The sequence below is a fragment of the Delphinus delphis genome, chromosome 4, assembly GCF_949987515.2.
Source record: "Delphinus delphis chromosome 4, mDelDel1.2, whole genome shotgun sequence".
NCBI lineage: Eukaryota > Metazoa > Chordata > Mammalia > Artiodactyla > Delphinidae > Delphinus > Delphinus delphis.
In genome coordinates, this window is record NC_082686.1 from 54,437,805 (window position 1) to 54,455,978 (window position 18,174).

The 18,174-nt window shown below is 38.5% G+C and overlaps 1 protein-coding gene across 8 annotated transcripts in view; it reads left to right on the plus strand.

Annotated features, from left to right (window-relative positions):
- BBX (BBX high mobility group box domain containing) overlaps window positions 1-18,174 on the plus strand; it is a 282,022-nt gene that overhangs the window by 250,643 nt on the left and 13,205 nt on the right. For 7 of the 8 annotated variants that reach the window (XM_060010595.1, XM_060010596.1, XM_060010594.1 and 4 more), the window contains 3 exons: window positions 85-233; window positions 9,329-9,418; window positions 10,782-10,841. In XM_060010595.1, the coding sequence (XP_059866578.1) occupies window positions 85-233; window positions 9,329-9,418; window positions 10,782-10,841 (299 nt within the window). The remainder of the gene's footprint in view (window positions 1-84; window positions 234-9,328; window positions 9,419-10,781; window positions 10,842-18,174) is intronic. The other variant, XM_060010602.1, reaches the window with a different exon arrangement.

Below are 18,174 nucleotides of genomic sequence, written 5' to 3' on the forward strand. Positions count from 1 at the left end.
TCTTTAAATATATCTTAGATCATTTTCTGTTTAAATATTTACATCATGTGCTGATTGATTCTATCCCCTCCCCTCTTTTATTAGCTCAGCAAAGCTGGATGAAGAATTTGAAAAGAAATTCAACAGCCTCCCTCAGTATAGTCCTGTTACATTTGACCGGAAATGTGTACCTGTCCCAAGAAAAAAGAAGAAGACTGGAAATATGTCCTCAGAACCGACTAAAACCAGCAAAGGTTAGATGTGTGCTGTACTTTCCTGCAGTGTGGTCAGAATCTAACTGAAGCCTCTTCTCAGCGTTTGCAGCTCCCTTTAGATAACGTAACTGGGTTTACAGTTGAAGCAGCGAGTTGGAATTTCAGGTTGCTTTCCAAGATTATCTTGGTTCCTGCCTTACTTCTCTCTCTCTTCTTTCCTTCCTAAGTCTCTTCAGCCTTTGTCCTTTGGCATCTCAGCCTATACATTTGCCCATAAGTGTGTAGCTCTTTTGAAAGTGTTATACATGGTCTTCGACCTCCTGCTCTCCAGAATTCAGATTGGGAATGTTGAGCTTCTCTTGAGCAGAAACTGCTGGCTGAGCCTAATTCTTCTGTTCCCTGTCTGTCTGCAACAGGTTGGACTCTGGGGTAGTGAAATCCTTCCATTCACCTAATAGGGAGACTCTATTCTTTACTGGCAGTGTGAATCAAATGAAAATAAAACTCCCTGTAATACTCCGGCAATATAATTTTTATTGGTTTCGTTAAATTTAGAAAAATGCTGTGTTTTCAAGAATATCAGATTCTCCTCTGTGTATATCAAGGAAGCTTTTTAAATTATCAGTTTGACTTGGGTGGATCTCAGCACTCATTAGGGGCAACACTGTAGTTCCTAGAGGGGTTTTATTTATTTATTTATTTTTGCGGTACGCGGGCCTCTCACTGTTGTGGCCTCTCCCGTTGCGGAGCACAGGCTCCGGACGCGCAGGCTCAGCGGCCATGGCTCACGGGCCCAGCTGCTCCGCGGCATGTGGGAGCTTCCCGGACCAGGGCACGAACCCGTGTCCCCTGCATCGGCAGGCGGACTCTCAACCACTGCGCCACCAGGGAAGCCCCTTAGAGGGGTTTTAAAGAGTGGGGGGTGCCTTTTCAGTGGTCTCAACACCTGGGACCACCATTTATTACATTTGTGGTGCAGGGGCTGGGGTTCTAAACATCCAAACCCACCCAGGACATTCAAGTACAATGAAGAATTGTCCTACCCTAAATGACAGTATTGCTCCCAGTGAGAAACTCGTCTTCTGATTTTACTTTAGGTCTAAAGGTTGATGGGCAAATATACCTCTAGTTTTCCATACAGATGTGAAAGACTTCTTTTGGTAGCTCTCCTGTAAGGGTAGTGAATGGAGAGATGAAGAACTAGTGTGGCCAAGGTTTTGTTATTTCCAGGATCGAATTCTGAGCAGGATTTGGTAGATTTCTCATAATTACCCTGTAAAAGAGGCTACCTGTTGCTTGCTTTATGGCAAATCAGATTAATTCTTTTGTGTGTGTGTTTTTTAGTTGGATAGATGGATAGATGATGACATATATCTTTACATAAATCTTGCCCAAATCTAGCAATCATGGATAATGATCAAAGATAAATGTTAATGAGGATATATAATTTCATAGATTTGGGGAAGTATATAAGGTATATATATCTAGGGAAAAATTATGTCTGAAGAAACGTAAACCTTTTTCCCTCAAGACCTAAAACCCCCATTGTACACTGGAATTGAAACAACTGAGGAGACCTGTATCTCAGGATGAATCTGAAAGGTTGAAAAATATTCTCCCTTCATGATTAAAAGCAGGGAAGAATGTAAAAGTGATTTTAGATTTAGCTTGGCTTTCTGCTGTGGTTAATAAAAACAAGTCTAGTGAATAAAGAACTAAAAAAGAAACGTTGCATCACCAAGTCTGCTCATCTGGGAAAATAAAATAGGGTTGTTCTGAGATCTCCCAAGATACATAGGAAAGAAATAAAGCAGCTTGTTGACAGGTAGGTAGCTGAGCACTGTAATAGATTGCCAAATGAAATGACAGTCCTTGTGCCCTAGAGATATTTAGGAATAGGTAAAGTAGTCCATGAGCCCAAAGATGCCAGGTATCATCAGCCCCATAATTCTTGGATTTAAAGTTGCTGATAAATACCTGACAAGCTAATAAAATGGAACTTAACTGATTGCTGTACAGGATGTATTCTCTTCCTCCACTCCTTGCAGTTGGAGACATTCATTTTAGAGCTCTGAAGTTGGCCAAATTATCCTTCAGGGACAGTAACAGTAGATTTATCTTTGTAAAGCTATAAAACCCTGAAGTTAGAATGTATTTTCACGAGACCTGCTCTTGGGTCTTGGTTGTCTGTTATATGTTTTTCCTCTGCCAGCTGAGATTAACAGTATTTCTTTTGCTATGAAATAGCTTTTTGGAGTTTTGGATTATACTTTATACAGTATCACCTTAACTCTTCCATTATGCCTCTCAAGCCACAAAGTCCCTGGTTCTTATACAGGATATCAATAATTACATAGGTAGGAGGTCTGTCAAGGCTTTAGATTTTGCTCTGCATTCTGACTTGTGGAGCAAAATGTGATTAAAATAAAGCAGAAATTAAATAATATATTCTCTATTTAGCAAACTAAAGAAATAGTATTTGTGGCTGATTGTAATTTGGCATTAGCAGTGCCAGTGTACTATCCTACAAGTTATTAATGAAATTATCATACCAGCTGTGCTGTAATTGCCTGATCTTTAGAGGATAGAGGAGATTGTTTTCTTGGAGTCTAGACCCTTTGCATCTTTACATAATGAATCGTTCAAAGCAAACATTGTGAGTGAGATCATTAGTTCTTTAGTAAAGGAGCAAGTATTCATAGGAAACCCCATTTTTTCTCCCACAGTTTGCCATTTGTCTGTATTTTATTTTCTCCTATATTTGTTATTCAACACTTGTTACAATTTTTCCCTGCCTTATACTAGGTACTTTTTTAGCTCCTCCAGGTTATATGTATAGAATTTTTATGAAATGTAATTTCTAGAGGAAAATGATTTATATAGTTACATATCTCAAAATCATAGCACCTGCTTGGGCTTAACAATTCTGTTTTTCCAGTGGTCTTCTTATTTATATCTGTATTTCTAAGTAGTCTTCCCCTTTTCCATCGTCCTCTCCACTATCTCTGCCCTGTCCCTTGTGTCTATGTAATAGGTCTTGTCAGAAACTTTACAATAAAAAGGGATGAAAATAATTGTCACCTTCCTCCAAGGAGACTCAGACTACATTATAGTAGGCTTAGTATATAGATGATTTAGGAATATTGAACAAATATTCCTTTGCTTCTAAGAACAAATTATCCAGGAAATTAGAATCCATCTAACTCACAATGCAGGTCAGCTGAAGCAGCCCATTCCTATAGTGTTTTCTGGTTTCTCTCCCACAGTTACTTATATATATTCAAATGAAAGCTTTGAATTATAAATCTAAATTTAATTGTAACTTCTTAAGAGGTTTGTTTTGACACATTATTTTAAGTGTGTATTTACTCTTAATGTATGAAGCACTTTTTACAAAAGTTTCAGAAGTCGGACTGCTCTGTAAAATAGTAATTTTCAAGCAAAGTAGGGTCATGGAGAAAAAGTTAATTGAGTTCAATTTAGAGTGTTTAAATTATGCCTGAGCTTGACCCTTGACTTAATTTCTCCTCCCTTATTTCTTTATCTTTTCACATTGTTTTTTGCCCATTAACAAACATACTGTTGGTCGTTCTCATTTTTTTTTCCAATTCACACTTACACTGCAAGATTGAAATTTCAAATGGTTAAGGATTTGAGATTTTTAAAAATCACAGTGGAATAAAAGAAGCAGGTTTACAAAATGAAAGACTGAGGACAGGAACCCCTGTTTGGGTTTGAGCCAACCTGAAGATACTTTCTGTGCTCAAGAGCTGAAATGTGATGAAAGCCAGGCCATCCTTTCCTATCAGGAAGTGATAGCTTCCAGGTTGGGCAGAACTCTGTTTTTCGCCATGTAACTGAGAGTCTTCACTGCCACCAGACATTTTCTTGAACATGGTGACAGCACATTTGCATGTATAAAAGGTATACCTAGTATAATCCTGAGTTTTTTTTTTTAAACAAGGCATGTATGTCTAGCGCACTAAGGTGGCCCCTTCCCCTCAGTGAATCCTAACTTGATTGTGGCTGGTTTACTTGAACTTACTCCAGTCCACAGATTCATATGCCAAGCAGCCGGGAGCACTTTGGTATAAATTATTTTTTTTAATAAAGTTATTTATTTTATTTATTTATTTTTGACTGTGTTGGGTCTTTGTTGCTGCGCATGGGCTTTCTCTAGTTGCAGTGAACAGGAGCTACTCTTCATTGCGGTGCACGGGCTTCTCATTGCGGTGGCTTCTCTTGCTGCAGAGCACGGGCTCTAGAGCACAGGCTCCGTAGTTGTGGCGCACGGGCTTAGTTGCTCCCCGGCATGTGGAATCTTCCCAAATCAGAGCTCGAACCCATGTCCTCTGCATTGGCAGGCAGATTCTTAACCACTAGGCCACCAGGGAAGCTCTGCTATAAATTATTGCAAAGGAATTTGTTGTTTCACTGGTCATTCATCACTTATGTGTTCATTACAGAAATGACAGCCTAGTCTTAGAATAAACCTTTTTCCCTTTTTATAGCTTAAAAACATGAAACTACAGAAACTGGACATTAAGCCACCACCATTCTAGTTATGCCGAACACTTGTTTTCTATAATAGTTCTCCAGAGCAAGGTTCACTTAATTCACCTTACTTGCTGACCTTGAAAAGTTTTCATACCATGCTAATACTGAAATGGCTCCTATGTCACTACACTTCTCAGCCAAAACATGTCCATTTTTCAGCAAACCATGAACAACATTAATGTTTTGGAAAAGTTATTGTTAATGTCTCTATGGCACCCTTCTTACCCGCTCAGATTGTGATTTGTCTCTGCTATTTTCTACCCAGCTGTGAAGTTGGGGTGCCAAAGAGTTTGATACCTTCAAAACACAGGTCATCCAGCCCCAAAATGTACGTGGAGTCCTAAGCTAGTTTATATGCCAGCAACAGGTGATTTTGTCATAAGGAAGTGGAAGCTGATACAGTCTTTAAAGAAATTTGGTAGGAAGATGAGATGAGATGGCATGGAAACATGAGATGGTGTTTTAGTGAAAGACAGTTGCCAGTTCTTTGCTTTCTGAATGATTCCTTCTAAAACTCTTTTCTCTGCTTTTGACTTCCTACCTTTTCCCTCCATGGACATATTTCTATGTTAATAGAATAATTAACTATGGAAAAATTCCTGGTAGGCAGGAATCGAATTGTTCACTTCTTGACTCTAAAACTACTGCTTTTCAGTGAATACCATCACATCTTATCTATTACTCCTTCAAGTTTGTCACTTTCTTTTTTATCTGAACTTGTCATTTGCTTAGATTTGTTTTATAGTTATAGTTTGGGGATGGCTAGCAGCAAGGAGGTTTAAAAATATAAGTTTACAGGAGCTCTTCTATGTACTAAACCACCCTGGATGTTCTTTTTTTATGTTAAAATTGGCAAGCTCTATATTTAGTTTTGTCCTTAAATTATACTTTTTAGATTTGTCTGAGTATGGTTTGGTCTGAAAATATGTATTCTATTCTTCTTTCTTAACCCATTCCATACATCAAATCAGTTTGCTTCTGTGAACCACTTCCTTATCCCATTGTCCTCATACACAGTGATGAACAGAAATCATTCTCCCTGTGAGGCAATAGCTTATTATTATTAAATTATTTTCCTATGGGTAAATCACTAGGATCCTTATGGTCCTGAGAAGTCTCAGAATTGTTTTTATGCTTTCTTCTTCTTCTGTTTTCTGTGATTACCCATGTGTCTGTCATTCATGTGCACTGGCCTGCAGTTTCCTAGATTGTGTAAAATACATATGAGTAATTGCAAATGGACTATAGGGAATACCTATAATATTAGTGTAGATTGTATACATGATATATTTTCTTTGTATTTGCTAAATTTATTTTCTTTCCCTTTTTGCTCACTCCCCCCCACCTCCCCAAAAAAACAAATAAGAAGTGTTTTCTGTTTCCATTTCAGATCACCACCACCCAATTCAGAAGTATTTGCTATTGGTTATTTAGGATGACTTGGTGTAGTCATCAAAAAACACTTGTACACCTTTATGTTATCAGTAATCATAGCAAAAACTGTCATTTCTTGAGCTCTTTATTGATGCCATCAGTGTTTTAAGAGCTTTATTTATTTGTGCATGCAACAGTATTGTTGAGAATCAGTCATGTGTTAAGCACTGCTCTAGGCATGTAGAATATATCTGTGAATGAAAACAAAGAACCCTGCTGCCAGGGAGGTTACATTTTAGTGGGACTACCAGGAATAAACAAGCCTAAACAATAAGAAAAGTATATAATGTATCAGAAGGTGAGCAATGATATGGAAAAAAGAATAGTTTTGATAGAACAAGAAGGCCAAATATCAACAAAGAAGGAGAAGACTTGAACACTCTACAACAGCTAGACCTAACAGATATATATAGAATGCTCCACCCAACAACAGCATCATATACATTTTCTCAGGTGGACATGGAACAGTCTCCAGAATACACAGTATGCTGGGACATTTAACAAACCAGTAAATTTAAAAGGATTGAAATAATTCAAATTATGTTTTCTGACCACAGCGGAATGAAATTAAAAATGAACAGCAGGAAAAAATTTAGAAAACTCAAAAATATGTGGAAATTAAGCAACACACTCTAAATAACCAATAAGTCAAAGAAGAAATCAATAGGGAAATATGAAAATACTTTGAGATGAGTAAAATGAAAACACAGCATACTAAAATTTGTAGGATACAGCCAGAGCATTGCTTAGAGGGGAATTTATAGGTGTAAATGCATATATTAAGGAAGAAGAAAGATCTCAAATCAATAACATAACCTGTCTTGAGACACTGTTAGAAGAACAAACTAAACCTAAAGGAAGTAGAAGAAAAGAAATAATAAAGATTAGAGAGGAGATTAATGAAATGAAATTAATTAAAGAATAGGAAAACAATAGAGAAAATCATTAAAACCAAAAGCTAATTCTTTGAAAAGAACAACAAATTTGATAAATGTTTAGCTAGACTGACCAAGGGAAAAAGAAGACTCAAATCATTAGAATCAGAAATGAAACAGGGGCCATTACTACCGACCTTACAAAACTGGAAAGGACTATAAAGGAATACTATGAAAAGTTATATGCCGGTAAATTAGATAACCTACATGAAACAGACAATTACTAGAAGGACACAAACTACCTAAACTGACTTAAGGAGAAGTAGACAATCTGAATAGACCTATAGCTAGTGTAAAGATTGAATTTAGTAATCGAAAAAGTACCAGACCCAGATGGCTTCACCACTGAATTCTTCCAAACACTTAAAGAATTAATACCAGTTTTTCATAAGCTTGTCCATAACATTGGAAGAGGAGGGAACACTTCCCAAATCATTCTATGAGGCCAGTATTATACTAATGTCAAAACTAGACAAACATCACAAAAAAGAAAAATTGCAGACCACTATCTCTAACAGATATGGACACAGAAATCCTTAACAAAATACTAACAAAGTGAATTGATATAAGAAGAATTATATACCGTGACCAATTGGTATTTTACCCCAGGAATGCAGGGTTGGTTTAACATCCAAAAATCAGTTGATGTAATTTACCATATCAGTAAAACAACAACAAAGAAAAATCCACAGGATCATCTCAATAGACGTAGAAAATGTAGAAAAAGCATTTGACAAAATGCAACACCTTTTCATGATTCACGTCCAACAAACTCAGAAATAAAAGGGAACTTATTAAACCTGATAAAAGACACCAAAAAAAAAAAAAGAAACCTCACAACTAGCATTATGCTTAATGGTGAAAGATTTGTTGCTTTCCCCCTAAGATAGGGAATAAAGACAAGGACGTTCGCTCTCACCATTTCTATCCAACATTATAGTGGAGGTTCTAGCCAGGGCAGTCTGGGATAGGGAGAATACAGATGTCGGGAGGGGTGATAGCTAAAGAATATGGGATTTATTTTTGAGGTGGTAAAAATGTTCTAAAATTGATGGTGGCTGCAAATATTTGTGAATATAAAAACCATTTTATTGTATACTTTAGATAGGAGCACAGATAGTTTACCTCTGGCAGGAAGTCAGGGCATGTGGATGCAGACACTGGCAGCAGGAGCAGCTTACAGAGCTTCTAATTTTTTTTTTTTTTTTTTTTTGCGGTACAAGTGCCTCTCACTGTTGTGGCCTCTCCCATTGCGGAGCACAGGCTCCGGACGCGCAGACTCAGCGGCCATGGCTCACGGGCCCAGCCGCTCCGCGGCATGTGGGATCCTCCCGGACCGGGGCACGAACCCGTGTCCCCTGCGTCGGCAGGCGGACTCTCAACCACTGTGCCACCAGGGAAGCCCTAGAGCTTCTAATTTTTTAATTCTCCCGTCAGCCCTGTGACTTGGGCACTATTATTATCCCCATTTACACACGAGGAAACAGAAGTTATGGAAAATGTCAGTTTCACATAGGAATATCAGTCAAGTGTAGAAAGCAACCTGCTTTTTGGAGTTCAGTGCTGTTACTGGCCTTTCTGATGGGTGACTGAAAAATCCCAATTCTCTTTTCTTTATGTGAAAAAACTAAGATACAGTCTGAGACTTCTCCCCACTCCCCTACCCCCGCCACCCTCCAAAAAAAAGTTTTGGCAAATATTTTTCTATTTTTAAATCACTTTTTTTCCTCCTAGAATATCCTCAGAATAGGCTAGAAAGCTGTCGGGCCAACCCAAAAGTTGTCCTCAAACTGCTGTCCTTGTGAAAATCAGTTTCTTAGGAGAGATGAAATGCCAGTGCCATCCTTTCCTTCATGGTATTTAGGAATCTAAAGTAAAACCTTTTCTTTATTACAGACTGCATCTACTCTGCTGTTACTGGTTGTGGTCTGTCTCTAGTCACTAAATCTGCAGTTTCTGCTGAGGGAGTCCCAGCCCTAATGGAGACTTCTGTCCAATATATTTCTAAGGAAAATCTCACTGGTTTTTCAGTAAGTCTAGGGAAGGACGCTAAGCACGAGTTAGATGAGAAAAGATGCAAGATGACATTTCTTGTGAATCAGTTTGCTTATTCCACAAGCTGGGGGAGGGTGTAATTGTTTAGAAACACAGTATTTTTTTATGAAACATTGTGAATTTTAAATATATTTATATTAATATTGTCTGTAGGTCCTTTCCAGTCTCAGAAAAAGAACTTATTCCACAAAATTGTCAGCAAATATAAGCACAAAAAGGAGAAGCCTAATGTTCCGGAAAAAGGTATTGGTGCCTTCCATCCTCCATTAAGATTTCTTGGCCACGTCCATTGTGAATTCATCTTTGAATGATGCTTCACTGCACCGCCTTTGCCTCTACCTCCCCTTTGCTTGCTTCAATGTCATCCGCTCCTGACGCAGGCACATTCATTGTTTCTAGATTCTGCAGCTAATTGCAAAGAGAGATCTTCTTCACTTGGATTCCTACTGAAATCCCATGTTTGTCTCTATTTTCAGAGTTCCATATGAATCCTGAAATTGCTTCTTTTTATTTGTATTTGGTGCATTTTCTAATTTAGTCTTCTTGAGCTCTTCTCCACTTATTTTCTTTGACTATTCTTGTTTTTTTCATGTTTGGCAGCCTTCATAGCAGGACCACGTTTTCCTGCCTCCTGAAATCTTACCAGTTTCGTATGCGTATGAAAGTCCCACAGTTGCTATACTTTCTCTGACACTTGAGGATTCTTGTCCAGGAGGATTCCACTCCTACATCATAACCTATCTATCTTCTTTTTTTCTATTTATATACTTTGTCAGACTCTTCCCACCTCCTTCAGTCACATAACTGTTATTTCCAGAGGGCGCTAGAAATATACGCACTCAACCCTCCCTTTACTCTGAGCATCTGTCTCGTTGTTACGATCTGGATAGGCCCTTGAACCTCTTCAGGGCTCATCTGAAGATTTGTCTCTTCTCACAGGTCAGACTCCTATCCTTCTTTCACACAGAAGATAAATCCCATCTGGTTCAGTATAGCCACGTGTCCTGGAAGTCAGGCTTTTTCTCTAGCATCTCCTGCATGTTAGTGTCGTGACTGCCATGAGCCTGATGCCCATTTGCATCCTACTTGCATGGCCAGATGTGGAGCCTTTCGTGTTTCTGGAATGAGGCTTTAAATGCAGCTGTCTTCCATGTGTAGACATACGTGCCTCTGTGTTCCTGTGTGTAACCTTTTGCTTAATTTGGGTTTTATTTTCACCTCCACTTTAGCCTCTTAGTTTTGTTTTGTATGTTAATATTTATTCTCTGCTTCCAGTGGAGAGAGATCACTCTTTAGGTAAAATGTCAGCTTTTATCCTTACCTTTTAACCAATCTTCAGGTTATCTTGATTAAAGTCATAGAAATTATCCAACAACATATTTTTAAAAAGGCAAATTTGTTTACTTTTAATGCATTTCCTATATGGCCTAATTATTTTAGCTGGCAAATGCAGTTTTGAGACTTAAGTAGTTGAAGTAAAATTCTGCTTCATTTGTGTGATAATGCTTTTTATTGAAGTGGTTTTGTCTATTGTCTTATTTTTATAGTGTATATGTCTATACTGGGGGTAGAGTTTCACTTTCCTTTTCTGTTGTTGTTTTTTTAGGAAGTGGGGATAAATGGTCAAACAAGCAACTCTTCTTGGATGCCATTCACCCTACAGAAGGTAAAAGAAGCAACATTCATTGTATCATTTCAGGTAGTCTGTGCTGGAAATGGCATGAGTTTTGTAGGTTTAAACTGGCATAATTTATATAGGTTTAACCGACGGCATTAGACCTGAGTGTTCATAATTGGGTTATTTTTAATTTTCAAATCAAAACTGATAGATTTTTGATCCTACTAAGGGTCAGGCTGTGTGTCCTTTGGAGTTTAATTTGTGAAAGGGGGATTTGTAAGCTTTAAACCACAATAACCAGAAATTAGAGGTTTTCATAACTGAAAACTATTCAGTATTGCGGCTCACGTTGCAGGCGGGTGCTCATGGGGAGTCAGGGCAGCATGGGGCTCTCCTGGTTTGCTGGACGTGAGTGCCCTGCAGACATGGTTCCTGACCTGAACTTCCTTCCTAGCCCACCTCCCACTTCCTCTAACTGTGATCAAATGGAATGTCCCCGAGGCTTACTGTAGCCAAAGAAAAGTCCCATATTGGCTGGTATGATGTTATAGGTACAGATTTTATTTCAAAATTTCCCACAGTCGTATTTATTTGTGACTTTAATTCTTCTTAAATATTGAACCCTTAGGTGAATGTTGATTTCGTGGTGGTAAGGAGCCATCCTTCCATTCTTCCCACTGATGCTCTCTTTTCCATTTAGATATTTTAGAAGAGCTGAACATTTTTGTAGTGCTTAATGAGGAGTCACTTCATCTGAAAACTAGAAGGGACCGTAGTGATCATCGTTTGATTTATTACCCCTTTGATTTACTTATGGGGAACTTGATGAACAAGTCCATTCTATTGATTTCCAAATGTACCCTCATTTCTTTGTTAAAAGGAGAAAAAAATTAAAATGCACATGTGGCCTAAGTCATTTATAAAAAAAAATACTCATGTTTTAAAGATGTTTGTGAAAAATATTCAAATTTGAGTTCATTATAAACCTGAACTTCTGTTGTTTGGTAGGCACAGTTCACATGAGCTGCATGTCTGCTTTTGTGTCATTTTGCTTTTATAGAAAATGCCAGCAGTACATCTCTTTTCTGGCTTGTTACTTCACATTTACAACCTCTGTGGAGTATCATTTCTGCACTTTGCTGGCAAAACAAAATATGAATTGTTGTGCTGCTCTCAGCATTAAATCCTAACATCCCCAAATTGACACACATTCACACTTGTGTATTTTAAAAATAAACGTAAGGCACTGATGAACTATCAGAGGAATCTAAAAGAGGCATTTAAGATAATGTTACTCTTTTCTTAAAATGATACTATTCTAAATATTTTGGTTTTAAACAATGAAAACCCTACTTCATATAAAAGGAGGTATCATAGCATGTGCCAGGGTGGTATAAAGAGCGAAGTAAGTAGGAATTAGGGGACCTGGGTGCTAGTCTCAGATCTGCCACTAATTAGCAGTTTTCAGTAGGACAGACCATTTAACCTTACTAGGATTCACTGTCCACATTTGTACTCTGTTGTAAGATATGTGTGTTTAGGGGTGGAGTGAATGAGAAGGCATAGTAATACATGATCTATACATTTCATTTCCCTTCTAACACCTGATGATTTTATTACTGTGATATCTTGAGTGGGTGGTGTGATACCAAAAATACCATATTCTGAAGCCCTAATTTTCTGCCCTTTGGAGGTCAGAAAAGCAAATCAATTTTGAGTCTTCTAGGCAGTCCAAAGGGTTTAGTTGGAAATATTTATTATTGTTGATGTTTAATTATATTTACTATTAATGTATATGGAACAAAACTGTGGAGAACATGCACTGAAAATTGCATGTCCTTTAGTGTAGATGCAAATTCATTTTACATGGCCAGGAAAAAAGGAATCAATTTGAGGGTTGGAAGTTAACCAGTAACTTAAAGTGACTTTTTTTGTTATTTATTTTTATAACATCCCCTACATTTACTTGTTCAGGTGGTGACTACGTGCTTTGTAAATTATCTAGGCCCTTTACTCCATCCTCTTTCTCACCTATGTCCGTATCATTGCTTATTAAAACTTTACCTTGGATATTATAAATATATAAGGACAGAAAAATGAAACCATAATCAGGACAGTTAGCATGTGTAGGCTATCCTGGGCAAAGGTTAGACAGGAGTTGTTTGTAGCTGATGTCTATAAATGAAATATTGACTCAACTGAGGCTTCAGAGCTGTTAGCCGCTCCTGGCTTCTGTTAAAGTGGATGACTTAAAGTTCACTATCCTTTTTTTACACCACCCTGAGTATAATTGGCTTTGAATTTTTTTTCCCCAAGATATTAGAAATTTTCACGTGTTTAGTAATCACATCTGAGGTTTAAATGCTATGCTTATAATCTATTTTAAGAATTCTCCCCATGCTTTTAAAATTCAAAATCGCTAAACCACTTCTTGAAATTTTTGCAGATCAAAAAAAACAGATTGCCTATAGGCTAGAATTAAAGTTTTCAGATAAACCAAGATGACCTCCCTCTGCCACTGTGTTTGTCTTTCTACCAACTTATGGTGTCATATGTTCATGCTTAAGGTAGAGGTTTCTAATTGTAGTAATAATGATGGTGATGATTACTATACTGCTTTATGTTTCCAGAGGGCTTTCACGTATACTTTCTGTGAAAACTAATCGTAACAGTATCTCCAGTCAATTTAAGGAGACCTTATCAGCCCCAAATACATGATAAGGAATTGAAGCCTGACCAATGTAAGCAGGAAGGGAAGAAACCAGCACTAAAGTACGCTGGCCACTGCAGTTTTGATTTTTCAGGTGTTTGTGGATAGCCCTCATTTGTTGAAATTATAAATGCTGTCTTACAAGGAAAGAAAAAAAACCCTAAACCTCAAACTAGGTATCTCTAAAAGATTAGTGTCTTTGCAATACATAAATCTAATTACAGGGGAGAAAAATCTGGTTTTCTAGTTAGATTTTGAAATATGATCCACACAGTCAGGCTAACTTGATCTCTTTTCCTAAGTTCAAAATAGTTGCCTTATAATTTCAGCAAGGTCCCCAGGATCTGAGGTAAGGCTTATTCATTTGATTCCTGTTTTCCATTCAGCAGTTAACTGCATTTTCAGCTCATGGGAGCCTGACCCATGGCAATGAGATTCCAGACTTGGCTGTAATAATTTCAGTGCAGGTTTGCCTCCTGTAGTTGGCATGTGAATTCGTGACTCTGGAGCACTTTAGTGGCCTCCTGGAGTATAGTGCAAGCACAGTGCTGCTTTCCAAAAAAACTTACTCTACATTTTGGGAGCAGAGTTTGGAAAACAAGATAGTCTCTGATTGCCATATTCCTAATGTTGCTCCAGGAATCAGCTCACATTATCACCCTCACATGATATGCTCCAAGTATGTTATGATTATTGTGGAGTGTAAAAATCAGCCCTGTGGACTCGTTTGGTGGTGCTTGGGTAGGTTTGTGTGTTCAATTACAAGCCCAAAGAGAAATGACTAATTTGTTTTTAGAGGACAAAACCTTTCTTTTCTCACATTTCCATTAGTTTAGCAGGGAGGGCAAAAAAGGAGCTGCCTTGCTGTCTTGGTATACAACTTTGGGCTCTTTCCCTCTCTGAGTTTTTTTCATTTCCTGTCCCTCACCACTGTTGACCTGAAACTAATAGACTGCCAGTTATTTCTCCAGCAAAGATGGGTTTATTTTGGATCAGCAGAGAATATAAATTTGAGGTGTACAACCATGGTATGCAAGTCCTCACACGTCAAGGGAAGGAGAATTTTATAGGCGGGAAAGAAGTAGGTAAGGCTATGGTAAATCAAGTCCATGGCTTTTCATTGGCTGAGTCCTTGCCAGGAAAGAAGAGAGGAGTCTTTGTTTTTCTGTTGGGCTCTGCTGTCATCACAGGGCATGAGAGCTCCTCCTTCTGGTCTCCTGACTCTATTTAATTGAGGTTTCTGTTTATTAATTTTTTGCACCACTAAGCCTTTGTTTTGGATCTTGCAGGTTGGTGGGGAGGACAGTGTATGCAAATCTGAATAAATTGTGTCCCAATAGACCACAATTTCTACATATGGTTAGGGTCCCTATCTGAGATCCTTTTGACCAGCTAGTCTGGAGAGGATGATAAAAGAAGTTTCTCTTTGCTAATGTTGCTGGACTCAGATCTACTGTTCTGTCCCAGACAATTATAGTTGACCCTTGAACAAAGTGAGGGTTAAGGGTACACCCTCCCCCTTCACCCCCTTGGTCAAAAATTCATGTCTAACTTTGCAGCTGGCCCTCCAGGCCCTCCATATCAGCAGGTCTGCATCTGCAGATTTAACCAGCTGTGGATTGTGTAGTACTATTGTATGTATTTCTTTAAAAAGATCCACTTATAAGTGGAGCCGCACAGTTCAAACTTGTGTTGTTCAAGGGTCACCTGTACTTCTTTGACTTAGCCTTACCTGCCTTCCCCAATTCTTCTCTCCTAGGAGAGGGATCTCCCTGAGCACCGACCCTGAAGACTGTCATCGGTCTAGGCTGCCAGAAAGACAGGATGTTCTAGGGGTCACCCATGGGTCAAAGCATGGGGTAGACTCACTCTAACCTTCTCTTCCTAACTCCAGCAAGATCACATTACATGCGATCACATTACATACACATTACATGTTTCTCAAATGTGGATGATCTATAGGCCCTGTGATTACTTCTTGATCTGACAGTAGGTTTCGAGAAGACAACATATAGAAGGGTTGCATTGCCTCTTTTCCAGTGATTTATGAGAACTTCCAATGCATTCTCCTTTTTTGCCTCTTTCACTTGGTCTGCAGCCTGATTCACTCAGTATCTCCCAGCCTCCAGACCTCTGGGACTTGATGATCACTTGTATCTATTGGCCGCCCTGCCTTTGACCCCCTGGCTCCTGTCTGCTGGTTTCTGAGCTTCCCCTGGTCTCAGTCTGCCTTAAGGCCTGATTCACCTTCCATTTGCAGTCCCTTTGCATCCATCCCCTTGGCTTCGTATTGTGTTTTTATCAATTCATCTGGAACACATAGGAGAATGAGTAACCCCTGAAAAGAAATTAAAACAGCTGACAGCTCACCAAAAACAAAAACCTAACAGTCCTAGTGAAGGGAGTACTCTTCCACAGCCTTGAGACTCTGAAGCTGGCTATAGAAAACACTGGCCAGGACACTGATTCTAGGCTGTGTGGCAAAATGAAAAGAATTTTAGGGCTGGATGGCTCCTTTAGAGCTAATCTAGTCCAGCTTCTTTCTTTACATGAAGAAACTGAGACCCCTGGTCCCACAGTTAGTAAATTAAAAAGTCAAGAGTAGAACCTAGGTCTCTCTCTGACTATGTTATTTCCATTATCCCTGGTCTTGTAGAAACCTGGTCATCTTTCCCAGACCTCTTAGCCCTTTTCTGGTGTCCATGCCTTTTCTTTGACCTCCTTGGTTTTTCTTTCCATAAGCAGTAATTTGAATGTAATACATTTGGAATCCTGCCGTACCCTTATCTCCACAAGTTCTGGATTTTTCTGGGAAGAGGTTCATGCTTTTTCTGGAAGATTCATCTATGATTCAGTGATCATACTGGAGAGATCACAAGCTTCCCTCTGTAATCAGAAGGGACAACTGATAGGCCTGGATAAGAAACTAGAATTTTGAAGCTTGTGAATATCCAGTAGAGGTTGCTGTAAACTCAGACTTTGGCCTCTTATTATAGGAGGCTTTGAACTTCAGGGCTAATGCAGAGTCATGAAACTCCTTTGGAGTGTTTCTAACCAAATTATCTTTTCATTTTGCTGGTAGCTTTTATTGAAATTTAAGTGTAAAAAAAATTTTTTTTAATGCATATGTACTACCACTGGCCTTTGTTAACTATCAAAGTATAAATAACTAAGATTGTTTGACCTGGGTATAGACCTACAACTTGAAAGGAGCCTTTTTCCTAGTTTTTGATTACTTGCTTGAAAAAAGGTGTTTGGGAGCATTGCCAAATAGTTCTGGGGTTTTTTTTAAGTAACTATTATCTTAAGCCTGTCCACACACAGCCATCTATTACGCAATAATATGGTAAGGCCAAGCCACAAATCATGGTATGATTTAGGCTTTACATCCTTTCTCTTGATGTAATTGAAATTATTTCCCACTTGTTTTGGAATAGGAAGCCTGGAATCAAATGCTTGAGGGCAAAGATGTTACTACTTTATAGCCTCCTTTCTCAAGGAGGTACCTAAACCCATTAGGGAGCTATATTAAAATTTTTAAATGAAACCTATGTAAGTGTTTATACCAATAAGTACATTTTTTCACACCCTGAATTGTTCTTGCTCTGTTCCTTTTATTTTAGCTTTTTTTGTCTTCCTACATTACATATATTGTCTTATTTCCAGTTATCTACCTTCGTATCCTCCTTCTTATGAGCACCACCTGGTATCCTCCAGGTTAAGTTTGCACAGAGTTTGTCATGTCAAACAAACATGACAGTGTGATTTCCTGAACCACACTCCCCCTTTTCTTTGTCAAAAACAATTTCTATGCCTGTCTTAAAGAGATTGGATAGTTAAAAAATGGAAAGATGCCTCTTTCTCCTGCCCCAAAGCCCTTAGGTCACTGGAATAAAAACAGCCCCAATGAGGAAATGACTACAAATATATACTCCTAAATGCTTGTTGTACTCACATCTGCATATTCTTGTCTTAATTTAAATTAAGGGGGGAGGGGGAGAGACGAACTCCTAAGGAAATGAGTAAGAAGAGACACAGCATTCCCAACCCATCTGAACTGGAAGCAAAGTCTTTGGTGGCAAGTGTGTTCCTTACTCTTGACACAGTGACTAATAGGGTACAAGTGTGTGCTGTTAAATGATTTGCTGGTGTTAACAGTTAAAATTAGGGTACCTAAAACTAACCTTTCGGGGTGTCCTGCTGACATGTGGTACTTTATTAAATTATCTCCCTAAAGCACATTCACCTGGTCCTAGAATTCAGCCGATGGGAGAGAGTTTCCATAGGTGCTGGCTTCATCAGTGTTTGCCAGGTCCTTACTGAGTACTCAGTGTGCATAAAAGAAAGTTTCTTTTCTCATCAGTCCAACCTGGAGGTTGAAAGCAGGTGTCCAAATGATGTGTAAATTTAAGAAGCACATACTTAATCTCAGTATCCTCAGAAGAAGAGAAACTTCTTTTATCATACTTTCCAGACTAGCTGGTCAAAAGGATCTCAGATAGGGACCCTGACCACATGTAGAAATTGTGGTCTATTGGGACACAGTTTATTCAGATTTGCATACACTGTCCTCCCCACCAACCTGCAAGATCCAAACACTTGGAAAATGTTACTCCAATGGCCTCTTAGTTAAGTATTCTATTAAAAGATAGAGAGGGCATCCTATCCCTC